The 19,105-nt window shown below is 40.5% G+C and overlaps 1 protein-coding gene across 2 annotated transcripts in view; it reads left to right on the forward strand.

Annotated features, from left to right (window-relative positions):
• The first annotated feature begins 476 nt into the window (after positions 1-476).
• Positions 477-19,105, forward strand: part of DCBLD2 (discoidin, CUB and LCCL domain containing 2) — a 44,889-nt gene continuing 26,260 nt past the window's right edge. For both annotated transcript variants that reach the window (XM_058045413.1, XM_058045412.1), the window contains exon 1: positions 477-585. In XM_058045413.1, coding sequence (XP_057901396.1) covers positions 477-585 — 109 coding nt within the window. The remainder of the gene's footprint in view (positions 586-19,105) is intronic.

Raw genomic sequence — 19,105 nt, forward strand, 5'->3', positions numbered from 1 at the left:
TTTCCAAGGGCTTTTATTTGAGTTTTCCCCAGATATTTTGTCTTAATCTCTACTTCTAGAAGGGAAAAAAGCTCAAAAAAGGGAAATATTCGTAGCCAGCTCGCAGAGGAGGTCGGATGTGGAACAGAGCGGGAATTCAGGCGCTGGGTCCCTGGGACTCGGTCTGGGGCCGTAAGCCCCGCGCAAGCGGCCCGGGAGGGCGCGGTTCAGGGCGGGAGCGGAAGGGGCCCCACGCTCGGCGTGGCCACGCCGCTGCCGCCGCCGCCGCCTGGGGCTCCGCAGCGCCTGGGCCCGGCCGTGCGGGGCGGAGGGGGCGGCAGGAAGCGGGGCGGTCCCGTGCGCCCCCGGAAGCGGTTGGGCGGCCGCAGGGGACGGGCGGGCTGGCGGGAGCGCAGCGCTCAGACGCGGTCCAGCGCGGCCGCCCCGCAGCCCGTGATGCCCTGGGATCGCTGGGCGCGCCGGCCACGCCGCGGGGCATGGTGAGGCCGGGGCGGCCGCTTCCCGCGGGGACCCGGCGGGCGGCCTCGCTGCTCCGCCCCAGCCTCCTCCTTCTCCTGCTGCTGCTGGGCACCGAGGCGCAGAAAGGTGGGTGCAAGCGCGGCGGCGGGCGAGCCCCTCAGCCTTGGCGGCCGGGGGAGGGAAAACCAGTCCTCCGGGGCTCTGCCGCTGGGAGGGGGCGCCTCTCGGCATATGGCTCTTCACGCCGAACCTGTCCCCGGCCTGGCCCACAAAGGACGAGAGAAGAGCCCTGTTTTTAAACAAAAAAACAAAACCAAAACTAAACAAGAAACATTTTTTTCCTTCCCGCTCTGGCACTGCCACGGGAAGCTGGTGGAAGGAGGGCTTCACCCGGGCGGGGCGTGACCGCGGCTCGGAGGAGAGCTGGGGCTGTGGAGGCAGCTCCGGGCGCTGGGGCAGGACAGGGGTTGTGTGGGGTCGGCACGCCCGGCCCGCGGGTGACCCTCTCTGCAGGCTGTGGAGTGTTCGGTGTGAGCGAGCAGCGGATAAAGGAAAGATTCTGCTTGGTGTGAAAAGAAACTTACGGTCGCCTGAGAATATGCAAAGTATATAGGAGAGAAACGTGTGACAGAGTAGTAGGCGTTGTTGGGTTTTGCTATTTTGGCTTGGGTTTTTTTTTTTTTTTTTTTTTTTTTTTTGGTTCGGGTTTTTTTGTTTGTTTGGTTTTTTGTTGTTGTTTTGTTGGTTTTTTTGGTGGAGGTTTTGTGGGTTTTTTGGTGGGTTTGTTTTGTTTTTTGCTTGGGGGGGTTTAGTTTTTTGTTTTTGGTGGGGTTTTTTTGTTTGTTTGTTTTTTTTTGGTTTTTTTTTGTTTGTTTGGTTTTTGTTTGTTTGTTTTAGTTTGGGGTTTTTTTGTCTAGAGAAATCGACGAGATTTCTCCTCGGTTGGAATTAATGACCAGGCTTTAGCACTGTGAAAATTACGAGGCCCAATTTGGTCACTTCATGGCAGAAGATCAGAGGATGCCACTGTGACTGTCACTTCGATCATGTGCTTGGGACAAAGTGGTGGGAGTGAGTGTTTTAACAGCAACTTGAAACTCACTTCTGGGTTTGGGAAGATCAGGTTTGTGGTTGTCAATTCCACTTGATTCTTGCACTGGTCTTGCATCGTTTCAGAAACGGATCTCCTCAGAAACTGTTTTGGCACATAACTTTTTCTTTCTATCTCAGAGGTGGAAATATGGTTGAATTTCAGAAATGCTGCATTTAAATGCACAAAGAAAATAGGAACTAAATGCACTTTATTGTTTATGCATCTAAATTAAACATTTAGTTAATTAAAATTAATTAATTGAATGGGAGAAGCTCAGTGTTGCATCCATGGAGCAAGGTAGTTGTGTGGACCTTTTCCTCTTATTTCCAGATGATTGCATTTATGTTCCTATACACCTACAAAACAAATGCTAATAAGCATTTGACACAGCTGAGTTTGTTTTCCTGTAATTTATAATGGAGCTGGAGAAGACCCATTTGCTTTTGAGAGGAAATTGGACTGTTTTAATAGCCTGTCTTTTGAAGGTAGCTGCTGGATGAGACAAGCAGCAGCAAGGTGTTCGTTCATCGTGTAGGAGCATCATGCTTGTGCTGACCTGACACTTGTGTGACCTTTTGGTAAGCAGACTGAGTTTGTTATTCTAGGAGAAGACTGAAATAGCTGTAGGGTTAGGGAAGAGTCATAATTTATGTGCAGATGATTGAATCAAACTGGCTCACTGATTAGTCAGGGATGTGTTAGAGGGGGTGGGACCATGCAGCAAGAAAAGGAGCTTGCGAGGACAGCAGGCTTTTAGGTATGTGTCAGACTTCATCTTTCTGTACTTTGGGTAACTGCTGAAGAGCTTCAAGTTGCAGTGTTAATGCTTAAAGTTAGCTCAGAAGTTTCACTTTTGAGTAGGAGGGGAACCTTTCTATTGACCAGCCTCATTTTATTTGCTAGCAAAAGCAGAGCTTGTTGTAAGGTGGGGGACTCTGGTATCGTTGAATTCAATGCTTCAATATGAGAAACTGCTGGAGTTTCTAAGAAGAGTTCTGCTGGTGAGGGGCTGTTTCCTTGCCAAAATATTTTCATTTATCTTATTCTACAGAAGGTTGGAGAGCCTATGTCCTGTATCTCTAAATACTGGCATAATTCCAATTTGGGTAAGGAATCCCATATAGAAATGAAGCTGCTGTCTAGCTCTTGAAGGTCTGCACAAAGTTACTACTCAATTTGGGCATTAAATATATGATCAGGCTTCTAAGAGAATATCTTGATTGACAATGAAAGTAACCAAGTATTGGGAAATTCCACAATTAAAGTTGCTTTTAGGCTCTTTTATAAAAGTACAGTGAGTGATAATATGTAGGAACCTAGCTTCATTCATTACCTTAGCAAGGCTGATCCTCTGTTACTTAGTAATTGTTCATTTTCTTTTCTACTGTTCAGCAGCTCCAAGCATCACATTAGACATGGTATTTAAATCTTTTTCTGAAGATAGTGTTTTCATTTCTCACATGCTTTTCTGTAGAGCACCTTTCTGGTGTGAACTGATTTAAAAATAGCATTATTTTGGTCAACATGAAACTTGTTTTTAATATTGGGTCAAATGGTGCTCCTCTCCAGACAGCAGCAAGTTGAGAAATGAAAAAGTGCAGGTATTGCTGTGGTGAATATATGTTTTTCACACTAGCCCACTGTATTATCTTTTAGGACTCAAGTGAAATTTTTTCAGTCTATCATTAAAATCATTATTTATGTAATTCAGAATTCCTCGTTCAAGGACTTGAACTTGAGTGTGTTGCTATCTTCGAAAACTGAGCATTTTGTATTAGCTCTAACACCTTCAAAAGTGCCTTGTGCTGCATTTCATAATCTTGTGCCTTGGAGACTGTCTAGCTGATGGCTGTGCAAGTCAGCTCTTGTGATTTTTGAAACAGTTGTGTAGTGATTATAGATTCTGGTTGCAAGGAAATTGATATTTGAAAAGTACTTAGAGCATTTTTTTGGTTTTTCTTGTAATTAAGCAGGTGTGAATGAAAGCAAGTCAGCACATAAGCTTGCTGCTCTTTGTGGATTGAATTCTGAGAAAGTGTTCTTAGCAGATGTTTAGGTCTTGACATAAATTTGGTACGGTCTGTTCATTAACCTTTTATTTTAATTTAGAAAAACACAGCTAGAGGAGGAATGGTTGCTTAGCTTTCATCAAAGTAGAAGTTGAATAACATGTCAGTAATTCTGAAGATATGAAGCTTGTAGGGCCTGTAGAGTAAGAACTTGGTTACCACACAAATTAGTTTGGTACCCATCTGTTGGGATTCCAAGTGGATACCAATGTACCTATATAATGGGAAAAAATGCCTAAAGTTAGAAAGGGCCTTTTATTCTGAAGCTGAATCCCTAGTGGCTTGAAGCAGATTTATTTACTGTTTTGTTTTTTTTTTAAATTAGCAGTGAATGCTTGTTTTTGAATGAGATTCCCATATTTTGTTCTAAACAATCAACAGCCCATCAGGGTGTTGTTATATTCTCAAGCTTTGTTGAAGAAAGTGCAAAGAACTGATTCACCACTGTAGCTTAAAAATATTTGCTGCGGTGTAGCAGAGAAATAGAATTTCTGAATGTCTGGTGCTGAGTTACCATCATCTGAAAACTGAATTGGAAGAATTAATGTCCCTGTGCACATTGAAATGGTTTTCCATGGCCTTGTGTTCAGGGACTCAGCCGCAGTATTTGTGGATCGTTTGTGTTTTCCTTGTTTCTCATCAGTTCCTTGGTGTGTTCTCCTCTCCACAGCGTTCCTGGTCTCACCTCTGCTTGTCCCTCCCATAGGGAATAGGCAGTGGTGGTTCGGGCTGTGGCCAGTCCAGAACTGGGCAGGTGCTGATCCGTCAGCTGTAGTTTGGGGAGAAGCAATCGGGCAAAGAGAAGATGGCTCTAGCTGCATATCCAGCGGCTGAGCAAGATGGAGGGAGACTGAAACTTCTCCCTCAGGGTCCTGGAAGAGATGATCTCCTGCTATGCCAGGTGCTGATGAGAGTTCCAGCTGCTGGGGCAGCCCATTGCAGCTGTGTCTTTTTCTGCTGCAGAGAGCTCTGGGCATGTGAATACAAAGCACTGCGACACAGCTGTCTGTCACATGAGCGATTGCCATGTGCTGCCAAGCACACAAGTGCCAGTTTCTATTCTTGCTAAATTAGATTGGGTGGTGTCTCACTACTCTTTGTATATGTTGTCCTTGGCTGTCCTTTCTGGAAGAAAGGGAGTCACAGTCAAACCCAAAAGGAATTATTTTGATTAAAAAGACCCTCAGATCTTTGCATGACAGATTTATTGTCCCTCAAATTAACATCAGATTAAGTGTTTTATGAGGAGGAGGGAAGTGCTCTAATGAACTGTTTCGCTTTTTTAACGGGACAGTTTTACTTAAGAGTGCAAAATGTTTTGAAGATGCAGTTGTGCAGCCTGAGGATTCAGGGATTGGTACCATTTAGGCAGGACTGCTGAGCCAAATCCCTTTCATCCCTGTGTTGAGAAGTATGGAAGAATTTTTTCAAGACCAGGGCTCAAAGTTACAGTAGGCTTTTTCAGGTTTTCTGATGCTCTTTTTTAACTTCCCAGCATTGCACTTTGAAGATGGATTTAGAGAGGAGGAACAGTGCTGTAAAGAATTTTGTGGGAGAATGCACTTCCTGAAGAGAAGTAAGCCGGTACTGGAAGTATAGACCTAACAAGAGTGGATATTCTTTGCTCTTGAAAACAAGAATCTCAGTTACATTATTTTTCCCCCTCCAGTTAATGAGCCTTATTTGAAGTGGCTGTGGGAATCTGGTAGGCAAAACGTGCACCCATGTGTTCTGCAGAGCATCTTTTTTGGGAGGGTGCCTCTCAGTACTGGCTTGGTTCAGCCCAGCTCATCTGGAAGCCTGTTGAGGTCCTGCTAGCCTAGTTACTGTAAAGAATGCAGGAATCACCCTTTTGTGTAAGTACCCTTTGTAGCTCTCATGCTCAGGAGAACGTTCTGCAGTTTGGATATAAGCAGATTTTATATGTTGATTTTATATATAAACTATATGTCTGTGGCTATAAAAATCAAGCATCTGAGCTGGTGTTAAAAAAGCAGTGTAAGTGTTCTTTCAGAAGCTTGTATGCTGTTACTGTCTCAAGCCAGTGACCTTCTAGCAAATTATTTTCCTGCTACTGTATGGAGATGTTCAGCTTTCAAGGTTTTCAGGAGTGTTTTCTTACGTTATTAATATAACAGAAAAATAGATATCTTGTTTCTCTGCAATTCTGCAATCCTGCTTTGTGCTGTGGGAAATGATGCATTAGGTTTTTTAATGCGATCACTGCTGCTCTGTGTAGTTTAAGTCATCAACTGGTTAAGGGCTGCCTTGAATGCATCAGCTTTTATAGGGCAGATAGTCAGCAGTTCAAATGCAGTCCTTGTTAGAATTGCTGCTCTGCATATTGTGAAATGTTTCTATATTGGTTATTTTATTCATATTTTGAAAGGCATTAAAAAAACCTGTTGTTTGTCACCCCCTCTTTTATAACTGTACCCTGTGCTTTGGGAAAACCTGGAATTTGTTTTGTAATCAAAGTATTTCCTTCCCTCCTGCATTTTCTGACTGAGTTGCTGTTAGATTAATTTCTCTAAATCAAATATTATGGAACATTCAGCATCATTTCATTTAAAACAGTGTAGTTGAAACCACTGTCCAAGCACAGAGTGTGGATTTGTTACTAAACTGAAGTTCGGAGAGGTGGAGAGGGAGAGCAGAAGTAATATTGATGTAAAAGGCCATGTGGTAACTTAGTATTAAGATAGAATTTTCAGTCCTGGGTTTTTTTTATACAGAATGGTGGATTGTTATCTGTGAAGCTTGTTCATTAATGCAGTAATGAAATACCAAATTTTGCTAAACAGCATCCTTTGCCATCCATTACTGGAGGCAAACGGCTTGAGTTGTGCTATTTGTAGTCGGTTTGAGCTTGTTGCTTTATAACTGAACGCTTTGTTATTTGAAACAAAAAATATACCTGAAAATTTGATAGTGACTTGACCTTTGGACCACAGAATAAGACAGATGAAAATGGTTTCTGGTTGATGGATTTTTTTTGTCTAGTGCATGAAAAAAAAATCAAAAACCTGAACACCAGCCCTTGAATGGGTAAAAAGCGTTTAACCTATGCTTTCTTTTCTAGCATGTAACTTCTGGTGTTTCCCTGCATGACCTCTTAGTTTCATTTGGTGAAGAGTTGAAAGAGGATAACATTTCTCTATGGTTACTAACTCTGCAAAAATTAAATTAAAGCAGATAGTTTGTACTTGTTTAGATATCCCACTATTACAATCAATTGGATCATGGAATTGTAGCACAGTCAGTTGGTACTGCTTATGGCATTTGCATGCTTCCTGTTGGCATTTCTTCAAAATCTCTGTGTTTGGAGTTTTCGCTTCTGTTTGGGTTATATGCTTTTTTTCTCTGTCAATATCAAAATAAAAATAATTTTCATTGAGTTAGCAGTCTGTACGGTTGAACCAGCACAGCTGGTGGATACTGGTGAAGCTCAGTGATTAGTTGTCTCTTTGATTTTGGTGTGTTTAGTTGCATCCTGAAAATCAAGTATATAAGTGTTCATCTTTGTAGTAAGTGACAGCTCATATTTTGTTGCAAGTTTGCAGTGAGACTGATTTGAGGTGACCTCTCTAACTATAAAACAACTGGAATATGTTTGCAGTAGCCATGTGAAATGCAAGTCCACGAACCATTAGAAGTGCAAGGATTCTTAGCAGCCTTTGGCAGTTGCTTCTAAAAAAGTACATTCTTTAGAAGAAAAAGGATTGCTGGAAGTAGAAAATGTGTAAACAAGGGCTGACTATGTACATGTCAGGCATGCTTGTTTTTGGTGTTTGCTGATGTGAGGAGGATGCATTGGCCTGGTCACTGTCTCTGTACAAGAGATGTTGCGCATTGTGACTCCGGTAATCATTATTTCCCTACAGTTAATTGACTACTGATATTAATATATATATATATACTCTGTTATATTCTCTATCTTAAGATATATGTAAATATACTCTGTTCTCAGTACCTTACTGAAAATGCTAACTTCTGTCCTGTGAGTATCCAACGCCTCTTGCTTTTGAGTGGTGTCACAGTTAGGAGGTCCCAGTTCTGCACCACGGCTGCAATGGTTGTGTACATTGCTATCACATTAGTCAATGTTGTGGAAGCCAAACCAAGTTGGTGAGCTCAGTTGTGTCATTCCTAGCAATACCAGTAGATGTGTTTTTAAGAATGTCTTAGAAGCAGATAGGGTGGGGATGGGGGGTTGTTTTTGTATTTTATTTGTTTTCTTCTCCAGGTGTTTAAAGCATGGTAGCTTTAGAAATAGTTAGAAAGTCTTTTTTAGGATGCCTTTGCTCAAGCCTGAAAACTTTCTGGAAAGAAATTTAATGCAACTTCCTGAATTCCCCTTCATTAGAATAGTGACTAGCCAAATTTAAGTACTCAAGGTGTACAAGAAATCAAACTTTCAAGGGCCTTTCTGCGCTTCACTACATTATGAAACCATCATTGTGCAAAATTACTTATAAATTAGGATCACACAGGCTCAAACTTGATGCTTTTTTCTTTTTGAGAGTGTCTAGAGGTTTTTTATTTGTGTAGTTCTTCAATGCTTCTTTTTATTTTTTAATATTTCTCTGGCATTTTCTTTATGCCATAGTTTCTCTTTCATTGGCAAAAATGTACTACAGTGGTTTTGTTAAGTATTAAAGAAAAAAACCAAAGGTTTTTTATTTTCTGTGTGGGAATATTTGATTTTGTTAACATTTTTCATTGTTCAGTAAAAGTTTTAAATTAGTGTATAATGTTTTAACATTCTTCATTATGTGAAAACTCATTTCAACAAATCACAGGGGACTGCCTTATTAACCACATTCCATAGATCATGCATTGTTTATAGGCTGAAAAGTGGAAATAAAATCAATGGTCAGACACTCTATATGCTTTATTAAGCACTCCCTTTTCCACTTCACTTCTTCACTAGTTAATCCCCCCTCTAAATCTCCCTCCCAGATATTGAAGTTTTCTAAATATACTTTTAGCTCAAGGAAGAGGTTTTATTATCTAGGATTGGAATATTATCCATCAGAATGACAATTCTTTCCAGCTACTTATCTTTGGCTTGTCAGTCTTACAGGAATTTGATGGATTGTGCATGAGGTCACGTGGATTCTCTTAAATTTTTTTCCCCAAAGTGATTTTACTGATGGAACCACTTGTTTAAAGCAACCCCTCTCATTTTCTTGTTTCCTTACTTTAATTGCTGTCAGAGGTAATAATATGATGCATCTTTGTGAATACTGCTAATGGTGGAAAAGGGAACTTGAAAAGCTTGACATGCTTCTGAGAATGGTTGTGAGCAGATAGTTCTTCTGTCATGTTTTCTAAACAGGAGAATGGTGTAAACGCTTCCCAGAGTGATGCTGTCAGTCATCACACTAGTACTGTTTATTGTGACCTGGCATTTAATCAAGATTTGTGTATACATATTCTGTAAAATTATTCCAGATGTGCAAGAGGATAATTAACTTTCGTCCCTAAGTACCCTTCTCTCCTCCTCCTCAGCGATCCATTTGTGATTTTCCTAAACTTAGATCAGGCCATCATAAGACCTAAATGTTGCTTAACTGCGAAGAGGAAATCTTTTCAGGTCTCTTAATTGCAAATTCTTGCAGTTTGGGGTAGAAGGAGTACCTGTTTCAGTGCCAGTTGCTGCTTTCGATATTGAAGGATAACAATGAACTATTTTAGCAGTTGTGCCACATCTCTGTTTAGTTTTACCCCGATATAAAATTAAAAATGCAAAAATAGAATGTGTAAAGTGTTTTAATTAGACTTGGCAAGACAAGCCACTTGTATAGCTACTTGCATGTAAACATGGAGGTTTTTCTGGAGAGAAACCTTACAGGAATGAGGCAGGTGGAAGATCCTCAGGATCTTGAGTGGAAAGAAGAATTAGTGGTGCAGTTTTGCATGGTTACTCCTCAGAGTTCAGAGCTTTAGCCTCTGAAAGGATAGTGCACTACAGAGCTATAGCATGTATGCTGAGTATGTTGTGCATGTATGGTTGCCTTCAGGACCACACAGGGTTTCACAGCTAGCAGCTGCTGCATCTTCAGCAGGACTGTAGCCAGTTAAAGCCTATATCTGGTTATTTTAACTTGGCTCCAGAATGGTTAAAATATGAAGAAAAACATCTTGCCTTGTTCAATGTGGTGCAAAGAAGCCACTGGTGCTCAATTTTTCTTTTGCAAATCTGTGAGTTTTGTGATAAACCAAGAAGTCTTAAACCAAACTGTCTGTTAAATTCTATTTTTATGGCAATTGTGTACACGTGTCAAAATACATCTCATTATCACAAGAGTAGAAAGAGGAATGCATTAAATTGAATTTTTTTGAACACTTTTGTACTAAGTTTAGTGATGATCAGTTTTTGTCTTTTTCCTAAATATATTTGAAAATTTAAAATAAAGCGTTTCCATTACTTTATATCTTCATTTTTAAAGAGAAGTTCTCCAGTCCTCCTACATAAAGCATCATTTCCTTCTTGCTAGGAAGAAGGTACAGCAAAGCTCATGTGTGGAGAGCCTGGTTCAAGCATGGCTTAAAGAATGAGGCCATGAAAATATACAGCTGATGGAGGGGTAAAAGGCAACTGTGAAGCAGCAGTTCCTAGGCTTGATTTTGTGAATAACTAGGTTCTCAGGCACCTTTTCTATAAACAGCAGGATTCTCAGACAGTCTTCTCATAACAGTCCTTGGCTGCTCTGGGAACAGATATGAAGGTTTTGAGAACAGATATGAAGGTTTTGAGAACTTTTCATATCACAGTGAGAACACTAATTTTGGTTTCAATAAACAACCACGGGTATTGTAAACAAAAGGAGGGGTTAGAGTTTTCTCTGTAACCTATCGTGAGCTCGGATTTTGCAATATACATGAAGTCAATTAACACTATTATAAAAGATGACTGATTTGATCAATAAATCGGAGTTGATGCTGATCAACAACAAGATGGGTCGTCTCCCTTCGCTTTCAACATAATGGTGACCTCTCCGACGTGATACAGCAATGTACCACGAAGAAGCGAAGAAACAGGTCGGGTCCTAAGCAGCGGGACGGCAGAAACGCAAAAAGAAGCTGAAGACGCGTCGTGCCTCAGGTGATCGTAAAGGTGAGCCTGACTGATGCGTGCTGCCGCGACCTTGAAGAGGCTGCATTCAGCGCTGATTAATTAGGTATGGAAAGGCAAGCAGCATATGAATTATTGACTGTCTTTTTACAAAAAAGGCAAGTTAAGGGGGTAGATTGGCAAAAGGATTTAACAGGACTTTGGACTTACGGCTATGCTGGAGGGGTTTTCCTTAAACCCCATATGGTTTACGAGTTAACGGAATGGCGTGAATTTGGTGATGTATTATGGGAGGCTAGTTTAGCGAGTGATAAAACTGCCAAGACGCCAAGCAAGCCATGGCGGGTGGTGTACGGTGCACTGTTTCACTATGTCTCTGAGTGCAAGACAGCGGCCGCAGCTCGTGGCGCCTGCGGCGCTGGGCTACTCCAAACTCGGCATGGGCGCTCCGCCATGGGGAGCAGCCGCGGCGAGCGACCGCCTGAAATGTTGCGCTGTAGCGGCAGGAGCGGAGGCAGTGGCAGGGAGAGCGGAGCCGCCGTGCGGGAGCGGAGCCGCCGCTGTGGGAGCCGCGCCGCTGCGGGGGGAGCAACCCAACCAGCGGTGTCTGCAGCGCACGCTGTGATTCAGCCCGCCGATGAATCTTGCGAAACAAAAAGCCCAGCGCGGGGGGGGGATTTTTCACCTGCTCCGACACAAGCGCCGCGGGACCAGAGCACTTTTACAGCGGGAGTGCTTCTCCCTCCGCTCTGCAGCCGGCAAAAGCTTCAGCGTGAGACCTAACAGCATAATAAATGTGATTCCTGTCAACAAAAGAAAAGATCCCTGCTGCAAACGGGAAACCAGTGATAATAAACAAACGACACCAAAGGCTATCAGGACGTTTTCCACCTAAGTCAAAGGGACTTTTGTTCTTCCCAGCAGACTGTGAAAGAGAAATGCGCGTAAATGAATGCGGGAGACAAATTTCGGTCGATTTTGGCTCAGCATTGGTTATGCTGTCTTGATATCACCTGTATTAACATAGACTTTAAACATCAGAAGCATAGACTTTAATCGGTGGAACATCAGACTCCAAAACTGTATTTTGAAAAATTTAAAAATGTTAAGATGTGTTGGATTGATTGCATGAGTGAGATTGTATGAGTGTGCTTTTTGGTATAGAAATGCTATAGCAAACACGTGAAAAAAGTTGTTTTAGCTTAGTATTTTAGAATCAGGCCTGTAAGTAAGTTATAGTAAATGCTATATTTTATTTTTATAAGTTTTATTTGTTGTTAAGTAGTTGAAGTTGGATTGTCTATTAAGTGTCATTAAAAATTAAATACTGTTAAGATTAAATTATATTAGGTTTAAGTTAAGTTAGATTCTGTTAAGTTTGAATTATATTTGGTTTAAGTTGTGTAGCATTTAAAGTCAGTTGATTTTGTTAAAGTTCTATTAGATTTAAGTGATTTTACATGATTTACAAATAAGTCTGTTAAGTTTAAATTATTTTAAGTGCTTTAAGTGCTGTTAAGTTTGATTTATGCTAGTTGTTTATTTTATGATTTGCATTTGTTGGGAACCTTATAGAGATACTGAGTGTGCTTTTAAATGCTTGTACTTATTTTACCTTGTCTTTGTAGTTGTATCCAAAATATGGTTGGTAGGATGATAGACAAAACTTGGCAAACTAACCTCCTTTCTCAAAAAGAGAAAAAAAAAAAACGGGGGAAGTGGAGAGCCTGGTTCAAGCATGGCTTAAAGAATGAGGCCATGAAAATATACAGCTGATGGAGGGGTAAAAGGCAACTGTGAAGCAGCAGTTCCCAGGCTTGATTTTGTGAATAACTAGGTTCTCAGGCACCTTTTCTATAAACAGCAGGATTCTCAGACAGTCTTCTCATAACAGTCCTTGGCTGCTCTGGGAACAGATATGAAGGTTTTGAGAACAGATATGAAGGTTTTGAGAACTTTTCATATCACAGTGAGAACACTAATTTTGGTTTCAATAAACAACCACGGGTATTGTAAACAAAAGGAGGGGTTAGAGTTTTCTCTGTAACCTATCGTGAGCTCGGATTTTGCAATATACATGAAGTCAATTAACACTATTATAAAAGATGACTGATTTGATCAATAAATCGGAGTCGATGCTGATCAACAACAAGATGGGTCGTCTCCCTTCACTTTCAACACTGATGGAGAAGTATAAAGTTCACAGACAGTTTTTACTGACTGAGTTTTCACATACTGACCTCCTACATGGTCTCACTATACTTCTAATGATAAATTTGGCACTTAAAAATTCAAATTTTCTGCTATCTCCTAGTTCATCATCTTGTTAATCAGTAATACATAATGCTTATTTTATTGGTTGTATTCATAGAGGGTCAGAAGTGCAGCAACATCTTTGTTTTGATGGAATATCTACAGGGCAAAATTAGGAATGAAGTGCCTTTTAAAACAGATTGTGTGTTAAACTTTATGATGCTAGAATGACGCCAAGTCATTCAAAATGGGGAAACTCCAAATAGTCCCCGCTGTAATTTTGAAATTAGATTAGAAAATTAATGTTAGAAATCAAGATGATACTGTATGCCACCTACACCAGGAGAAGGAGCTGCTGGTGCACAGATGTGGATTGGGACTGTTTCATCAGTTGGATGACAACCTTTAAAGAGGGTTAGAAATATATATAAGTCTTTCTTTTTTTTTTTTTTTTTTTTTTTTTTTTTTATTTGTTCAGGTACCCAAACCAGGAGCTTCCTCCTTGACAGCTTCTGTTGATTCCATGGTACCAAAAACTATTTTTACCTGTGGCTGCTGCTGTTTCTTCCCTCTCCCTACCTTGCATCCCCTGCGTTGCTCAGGCTCCACTGGCTGGTAGGCGATGCCCATCCTTGACCCAGCAAAGGGCAGCTGGGATGGGAACCTGGGCTGCAGCCCAACAGGGGTACAGTGAGCACTAGCAGAGAGTGGGGCAGGGGAGGGGCAGCTGCTCTCCAGAGGCAAGATGGTGCTGCCACCATGGATCTGCAGGTTAGACTATGCAGTCTCATTTATGAACTGGAAAAGGAAGTGGGAAGTGTTGAGTGTAGTGTTAATTTAGCATGTGAATTATTAGTATGATTGGACAATATTTTTACCTCTTAGTTGACATATGTGAGGCTTGTGAAATTTCATGTGGTCCTAGTGTGGGGAGGAGTTTGAAGACGTTCCAGAAGGTTTGAAGCCCATCCTGACCATGACCATTGCTTATTGTCATAGTGTTTTTTGCATGACCGTCTGTGTGTTATTTTTTCATTTATTCATCATCTGTTTCTGTTGTGTAGCACTTAAAGCACTGAAGCACAGCAGTGTTTATTTTTAAGAACGTGTTGGTGCAGATTGTAAAGTAAATGCTGTGTCTTGGGAAGTGGGCAACCTGTATGTGCCAGCCAAACAAAGACACAGAGCATGAGTTGTCATTGTGAATCAGCCTAGCCAGCAGATCAGAGGGGCTTCTGCATCATGTACCACTGAGCACACAGTCCTCTCACAGACTTCTCATGTAAATCACTTTTCGCTGTGCCTAGCCTGTCCTTGTAGGCTCCTTTTGCCAGCATACTATTTAAGCAAGTCATACCTGTCCCTGGCATCTTACTCACATAGTTTCCATAGCGTCAGTAAGTGAAAGTCTTGCAGCACAGTCTTACACAGCTGATGTCCCTACTGTTCTTTTAGTAGTTGTCAGTTTAGTTAGTACATCACAGCACAGGAAACACATATCTTACCTGCTCTGACAACTTAATAATTTTAGATCATTATTTTAAAATGGTATTATATTTTGGATGCTAAATTTAGGATTCCTAAGTGTTACTCTTTTGTGTAAAATTCGGTGGCTGAAAGCTAAGACTGGAGTTCCAGACAGGATGATTGTAAAGCTGGTTGTACAGATTAAAATTATAAAGTGCTAATTATCACTAGCCCAGCATGTGGCCTGTATTGTAAATAAAAACAGTGAAATTTTGTTGTAATGACTTATTAAATTTTGTACTTTTGCTGTAAAAACAAGAATCAGCCTCTGTCTCCTCTCACCCTCTCCTGTCACCCCACTGAGCTGCCAACATTTTAAAAAACAAAATGCTTACTGTGCTTTTGTCCTGTTTCTGTCTTTTCCCATAATTTCATTAACTGTCTAAGGGTGCCCCACAGCAGATAAATCAATCCAAGCTGGGGCAGTCATAATTCCACCTGTCGTCCACTTCTTGCCCTGCCATTGGCAGTGGCACCAAGAGCTGCCTCCTCAGAGAGGTGGGTTGATGCAACCCAGCACTGTGTGGTGGCAGTGGATTGGGGGACACTCTGCAGCCAGCTTGTTCCTTGTGCCATGTTCCTGTGCACCACTCTGGTGTGACTGCTCTTCTCAGGGTTGGGATGGTTTCTACCTCTCTGGTTGGTGTTCAAGATTGTTTAAAATGCAAGCATGGGTTGGCAATGCTGATGAAAGAAGCAGTTGCTGGTGTTCCCCTACTGTCTTACCCCTCTGTCAAGGAAGGCACTGCTGCATATGCACACTCAAATAAATTTGAGGAGTGCTCTCGGTTAAAACCAGCAGCTATTTTTATGCCAAGTCCCTGCTCTGGTTGGTCAGGTTGTTTCGTAAATGTTGCCTCCATTACCAGGAAGGGTGTGAGAACATGTGGCCAAAAGTGAGAGGTAGACAAGGCTTGCTTTTGTCTGTGGCTGTGCTAATTTAAAGTGCTTTCAAGTGTTTATTGAGCTATGGCCTTGCTTGTGACACTGTGGGCTATTTTATGTTGTGAAACGTCTGTAATGGAATGAAATTCCCAAACCAGTGTGTTACTGAGGAAAGCAAATGGCATTAAGATCAAAGTGGACTGTGTGCTTCCTGGCTTGGTAAGAAAATTAATTCTGACAGTGGAACAGTTTGCTTCCTGAAAAACATCACTCTGTGGAATTTGGTGGAAACAGCAGTGAGTTTGGAGGATGCAAATAAGGGCATTTGAAAATACTTGAAAAAGCTATTTAGACTTTGATGTCTCTGTGATTTAATTCCTCAGTGTTTCTTATTCATGGAACTCTTTTGTCTTTGTGTAAACTTTCTTGCCCACACTGAGAAAAGCAAAAAGCATGTGTGTGTCTTTTAGTGGTATGCTGAGAAAAAGTAAGGAAATGCAGAGCACAGGAGCTGAACAGAACAGGGGAAATTATAGTAATGCATTGAATCAGAGAGAGTTGTGTATTTGAAGTTAAAATGAATGTTTTAAAATACCCTTTCTTGCTTACATGACTCTTATAGATTTGGTTCTACATTTGTTTAGTTAAACTTTCAATTACATCCAATATTTAGTCTCAATCATACAGAAAATAATAGCTTATATATGTAAAATCTTCTCAGGAAACCCCCTGGTTAAATTGAGTCTGTTCAAAAGCTAGTGCCATGTGTTAAAATTGAGATTGGTGTTTTGATATGCATCGGCTATTCTTTATAGGTTATAATATTGAACTGTCTAATGTCTTTATCATTCACTCTTCTCCAAGTAAAGAAAGGAAAAGTATTCACTGGTCTAAAAAATTATTTTAAACATGTTTTGATAGTGAGAAGAAGTTTAGTGGTCACTAATAGCAACTGTTCTCCAGGAGGAAAAGCACTGGTTGTCTTCCATAACTAAAAAGTACAGTTAATTTTTTTTTTGATGGGTATTAATAACTTAGCACCCACTCCTGCATGTTCAGTATTCTTTCATTTTATTAAATTCCACATTTTCTTCAACTATCAAAATCCTTAGGATTTGTTATGTTTGTGTTGGTCTGACTCCTCTGTTTTGTTGATGTAAAGAACTTGGCTCTAAGAAATTGTTTTCAACCATTGGCATGTTGCATCAGACATCAGTGTGCCATGGCCCAGGGCTCATATGAGCTCTGTCAGGAGGGTTCATCCAGGCTGCATTCAGAGGTGCCTGGAGAACAGATGGATCCTTCTCCTGATGGCAGCAGTCTGCCTTCCTCTGCCAGCTGCTTAAGAGATGTCCATGTTTCTAACACAAGTTTTGGTGACGAGCTGAATTTTTCCTCTTTGCTGTGAACTTGGTCCCCGGGACATCTGAGATTGGATGCACATCTGCAGCCCCTCCACATGTCAGGTGTGATGTGTGCACACTGTGCACCCAGTGACCTGGTGCTTCCACAAAGGACTTAATCTATCCTGCAAGTGTGGGAGGCCTGTGGTGTGACAGAGAACTCTGAAAGAAAGCAGGAGACTTGTTCAGGTGTGTACTGACAACATTGGTTGTCAGCCCATCCAGGAATAATTGACTAGGGGATTGATGTCTGTCTTCTGTGTGTTCTTAGATATTCTACTCTCACAGGTTAACAGAAGCAAAAGATTCTGTGGCACTTCATGACTTGCAAATGAATGAAGTGGCTACTGTCCTGTATGCTGCCATAGTGAAAAGAATTGCACTTTTTCTTGGAGAAATTGCTGAGTATTGCAGATTGCTCCCTTGAAGCTGGTTGTGTGTATGTGTCTCTGGAATTCATCAGTGATGTATAAAGAAGTGTGGTAGAAATGATGAAGTGCCACGTTACATAGAGAGGCTCAAGAACTGCCCTTTTATAGTACCAATACAGCAGGATGTGGGTTCACGGATCTGCAAGTTTCACTGGAATTGTGCTTTTTAAAATTTTCCAAATAGCTTGTGTGTGATGCTGCTGCCCTTGGCATACTGTATATGCCATGGTAATCTTCAGATTCTTCAGACATGAAGTGTCTGGCATTTCTAACCTAAGTGAAATACAATAAAAAGATCTAAAGTGTCCATTCAGAATAAGCTACTTTAAAAAATCTACTTTATAGCAGTTCAGCACAACTGCTGTTCCTTTCCCTGACTTTCTAGTATGATTGGACAGCAGGTTCTTTAATATGCATAGAGGAGTATTTTTCCTTTCATGTTTTTAAGAAACTGAAAGGAAAAATACTCCTCTGCAACAAAAGGGAGGTTTGAGATTGATGTTTCCATTGAATTGTGTGAAGGAAATCAGAAAGTTTTTCTCTCTAGCCATGGGTAACAATACATTGTTCCAAACTACAAGAGGTGATGTTGTAATTTTTTATTTTTGATGTGTCTTTAAAAGAAAAGTCACAATTTTTAAAACTTTAAGTATTTTATTTGCATTTTCTCACCTAAATGTGTTTTGGAGTTCTTTTGCTTTTCTCATCAGAAAGCTGTGCGTTGTTCATCATGAACATTTAAGAAATACTATTTGTGTGGTGACTGCATTGCAATAACAGGCCTATTGAAATGAGAAATAATTAACTTCTATGCATTATAGTTCATGCAGGGATTTTTATTTCTCTTAAAATGCATTCAGAACAGTGTATCTGCCCATACAGGTGAATGCTAGTATGATTTCATATTCAGAAGGGCACTGTGTCAGTGTATTTGCACAGTATTTTCAATCTGTGAATGAATAAGCAATTGCTTACCCCATCACAGGAAAGGAAAAGGACAGAACTGGTTAACGGCTCATTGCTTTTGTTTAGGACATAGCCTAAAACTGACTGCTGCTTGTGTTGATAATTATTTTTATATCTGCAGTATAAAGAGTTTTGAAATGCTAATTCCATGTATCACCATGAATGTATTTGTTATTTATGTAAAAAAATTTGTTATTTATGTAAAAAAATTCCATGCACTTTATAGTGTGTGTATTTGCTTGTGAAAAGCCATTTTACTAGAAAAGGAGTCTTTTATTGTTAAGTGTTAGCGTGTTAAGACTAATCAGAAATCTGACATTTGAATGCATGGCAGCTAATAAACCAAGGCCATACAGACTCTGCATGATAAAGCTTTCACTTTTCTTTGGGTTATAACATGCCTTTAGAAAGAAACCAGGATTATAGTGATATATAAAACATGCGGTGTAGGTTATCTCTTTGTAATGTTGAACAATGGTGTGTTGTGTTAGAAAAACTCTAACTTAGAAAAGTAATTGATCAGCTGTCATCCAAATAGAAATCATATTTGCTATGAGATAGAACAAAGTGTTTTAAAGCAAATTGCATTATTGAAAATATGGCTGAAGAACAGCTTCACAAATACAAGTTTTGATTTTACTAAGCAGATATTCCAGTTAACTTTTCCGAGTATGTATAATTTTCATTCCAGACTGCTAGCAAGATAAACAGCTGCAGTTTGCATCTGCATCCATTTATGATTCTGTGTATGCTAGCAGTACTTTAGATTTGTAACCTGCAGCTATCTTTCAATGTGCTCAGATTATAAGGAGAATAGTTTTTGTTAGCAAAAATTAGTTGTGTTTACAAATAGATTAATCAGACCTAATTAACTTCAACACAGGGGTTTGTTTTTTCTGCATTGCTTCAGTGCATTGGACTTACTTTTCCACTCAGCC

Source organism: Melospiza georgiana, chromosome 2 (genome assembly GCF_028018845.1).
Source record: "Melospiza georgiana isolate bMelGeo1 chromosome 2, bMelGeo1.pri, whole genome shotgun sequence".
Classification (NCBI taxonomy): domain Eukaryota; kingdom Metazoa; phylum Chordata; class Aves; order Passeriformes; family Passerellidae; genus Melospiza; species Melospiza georgiana.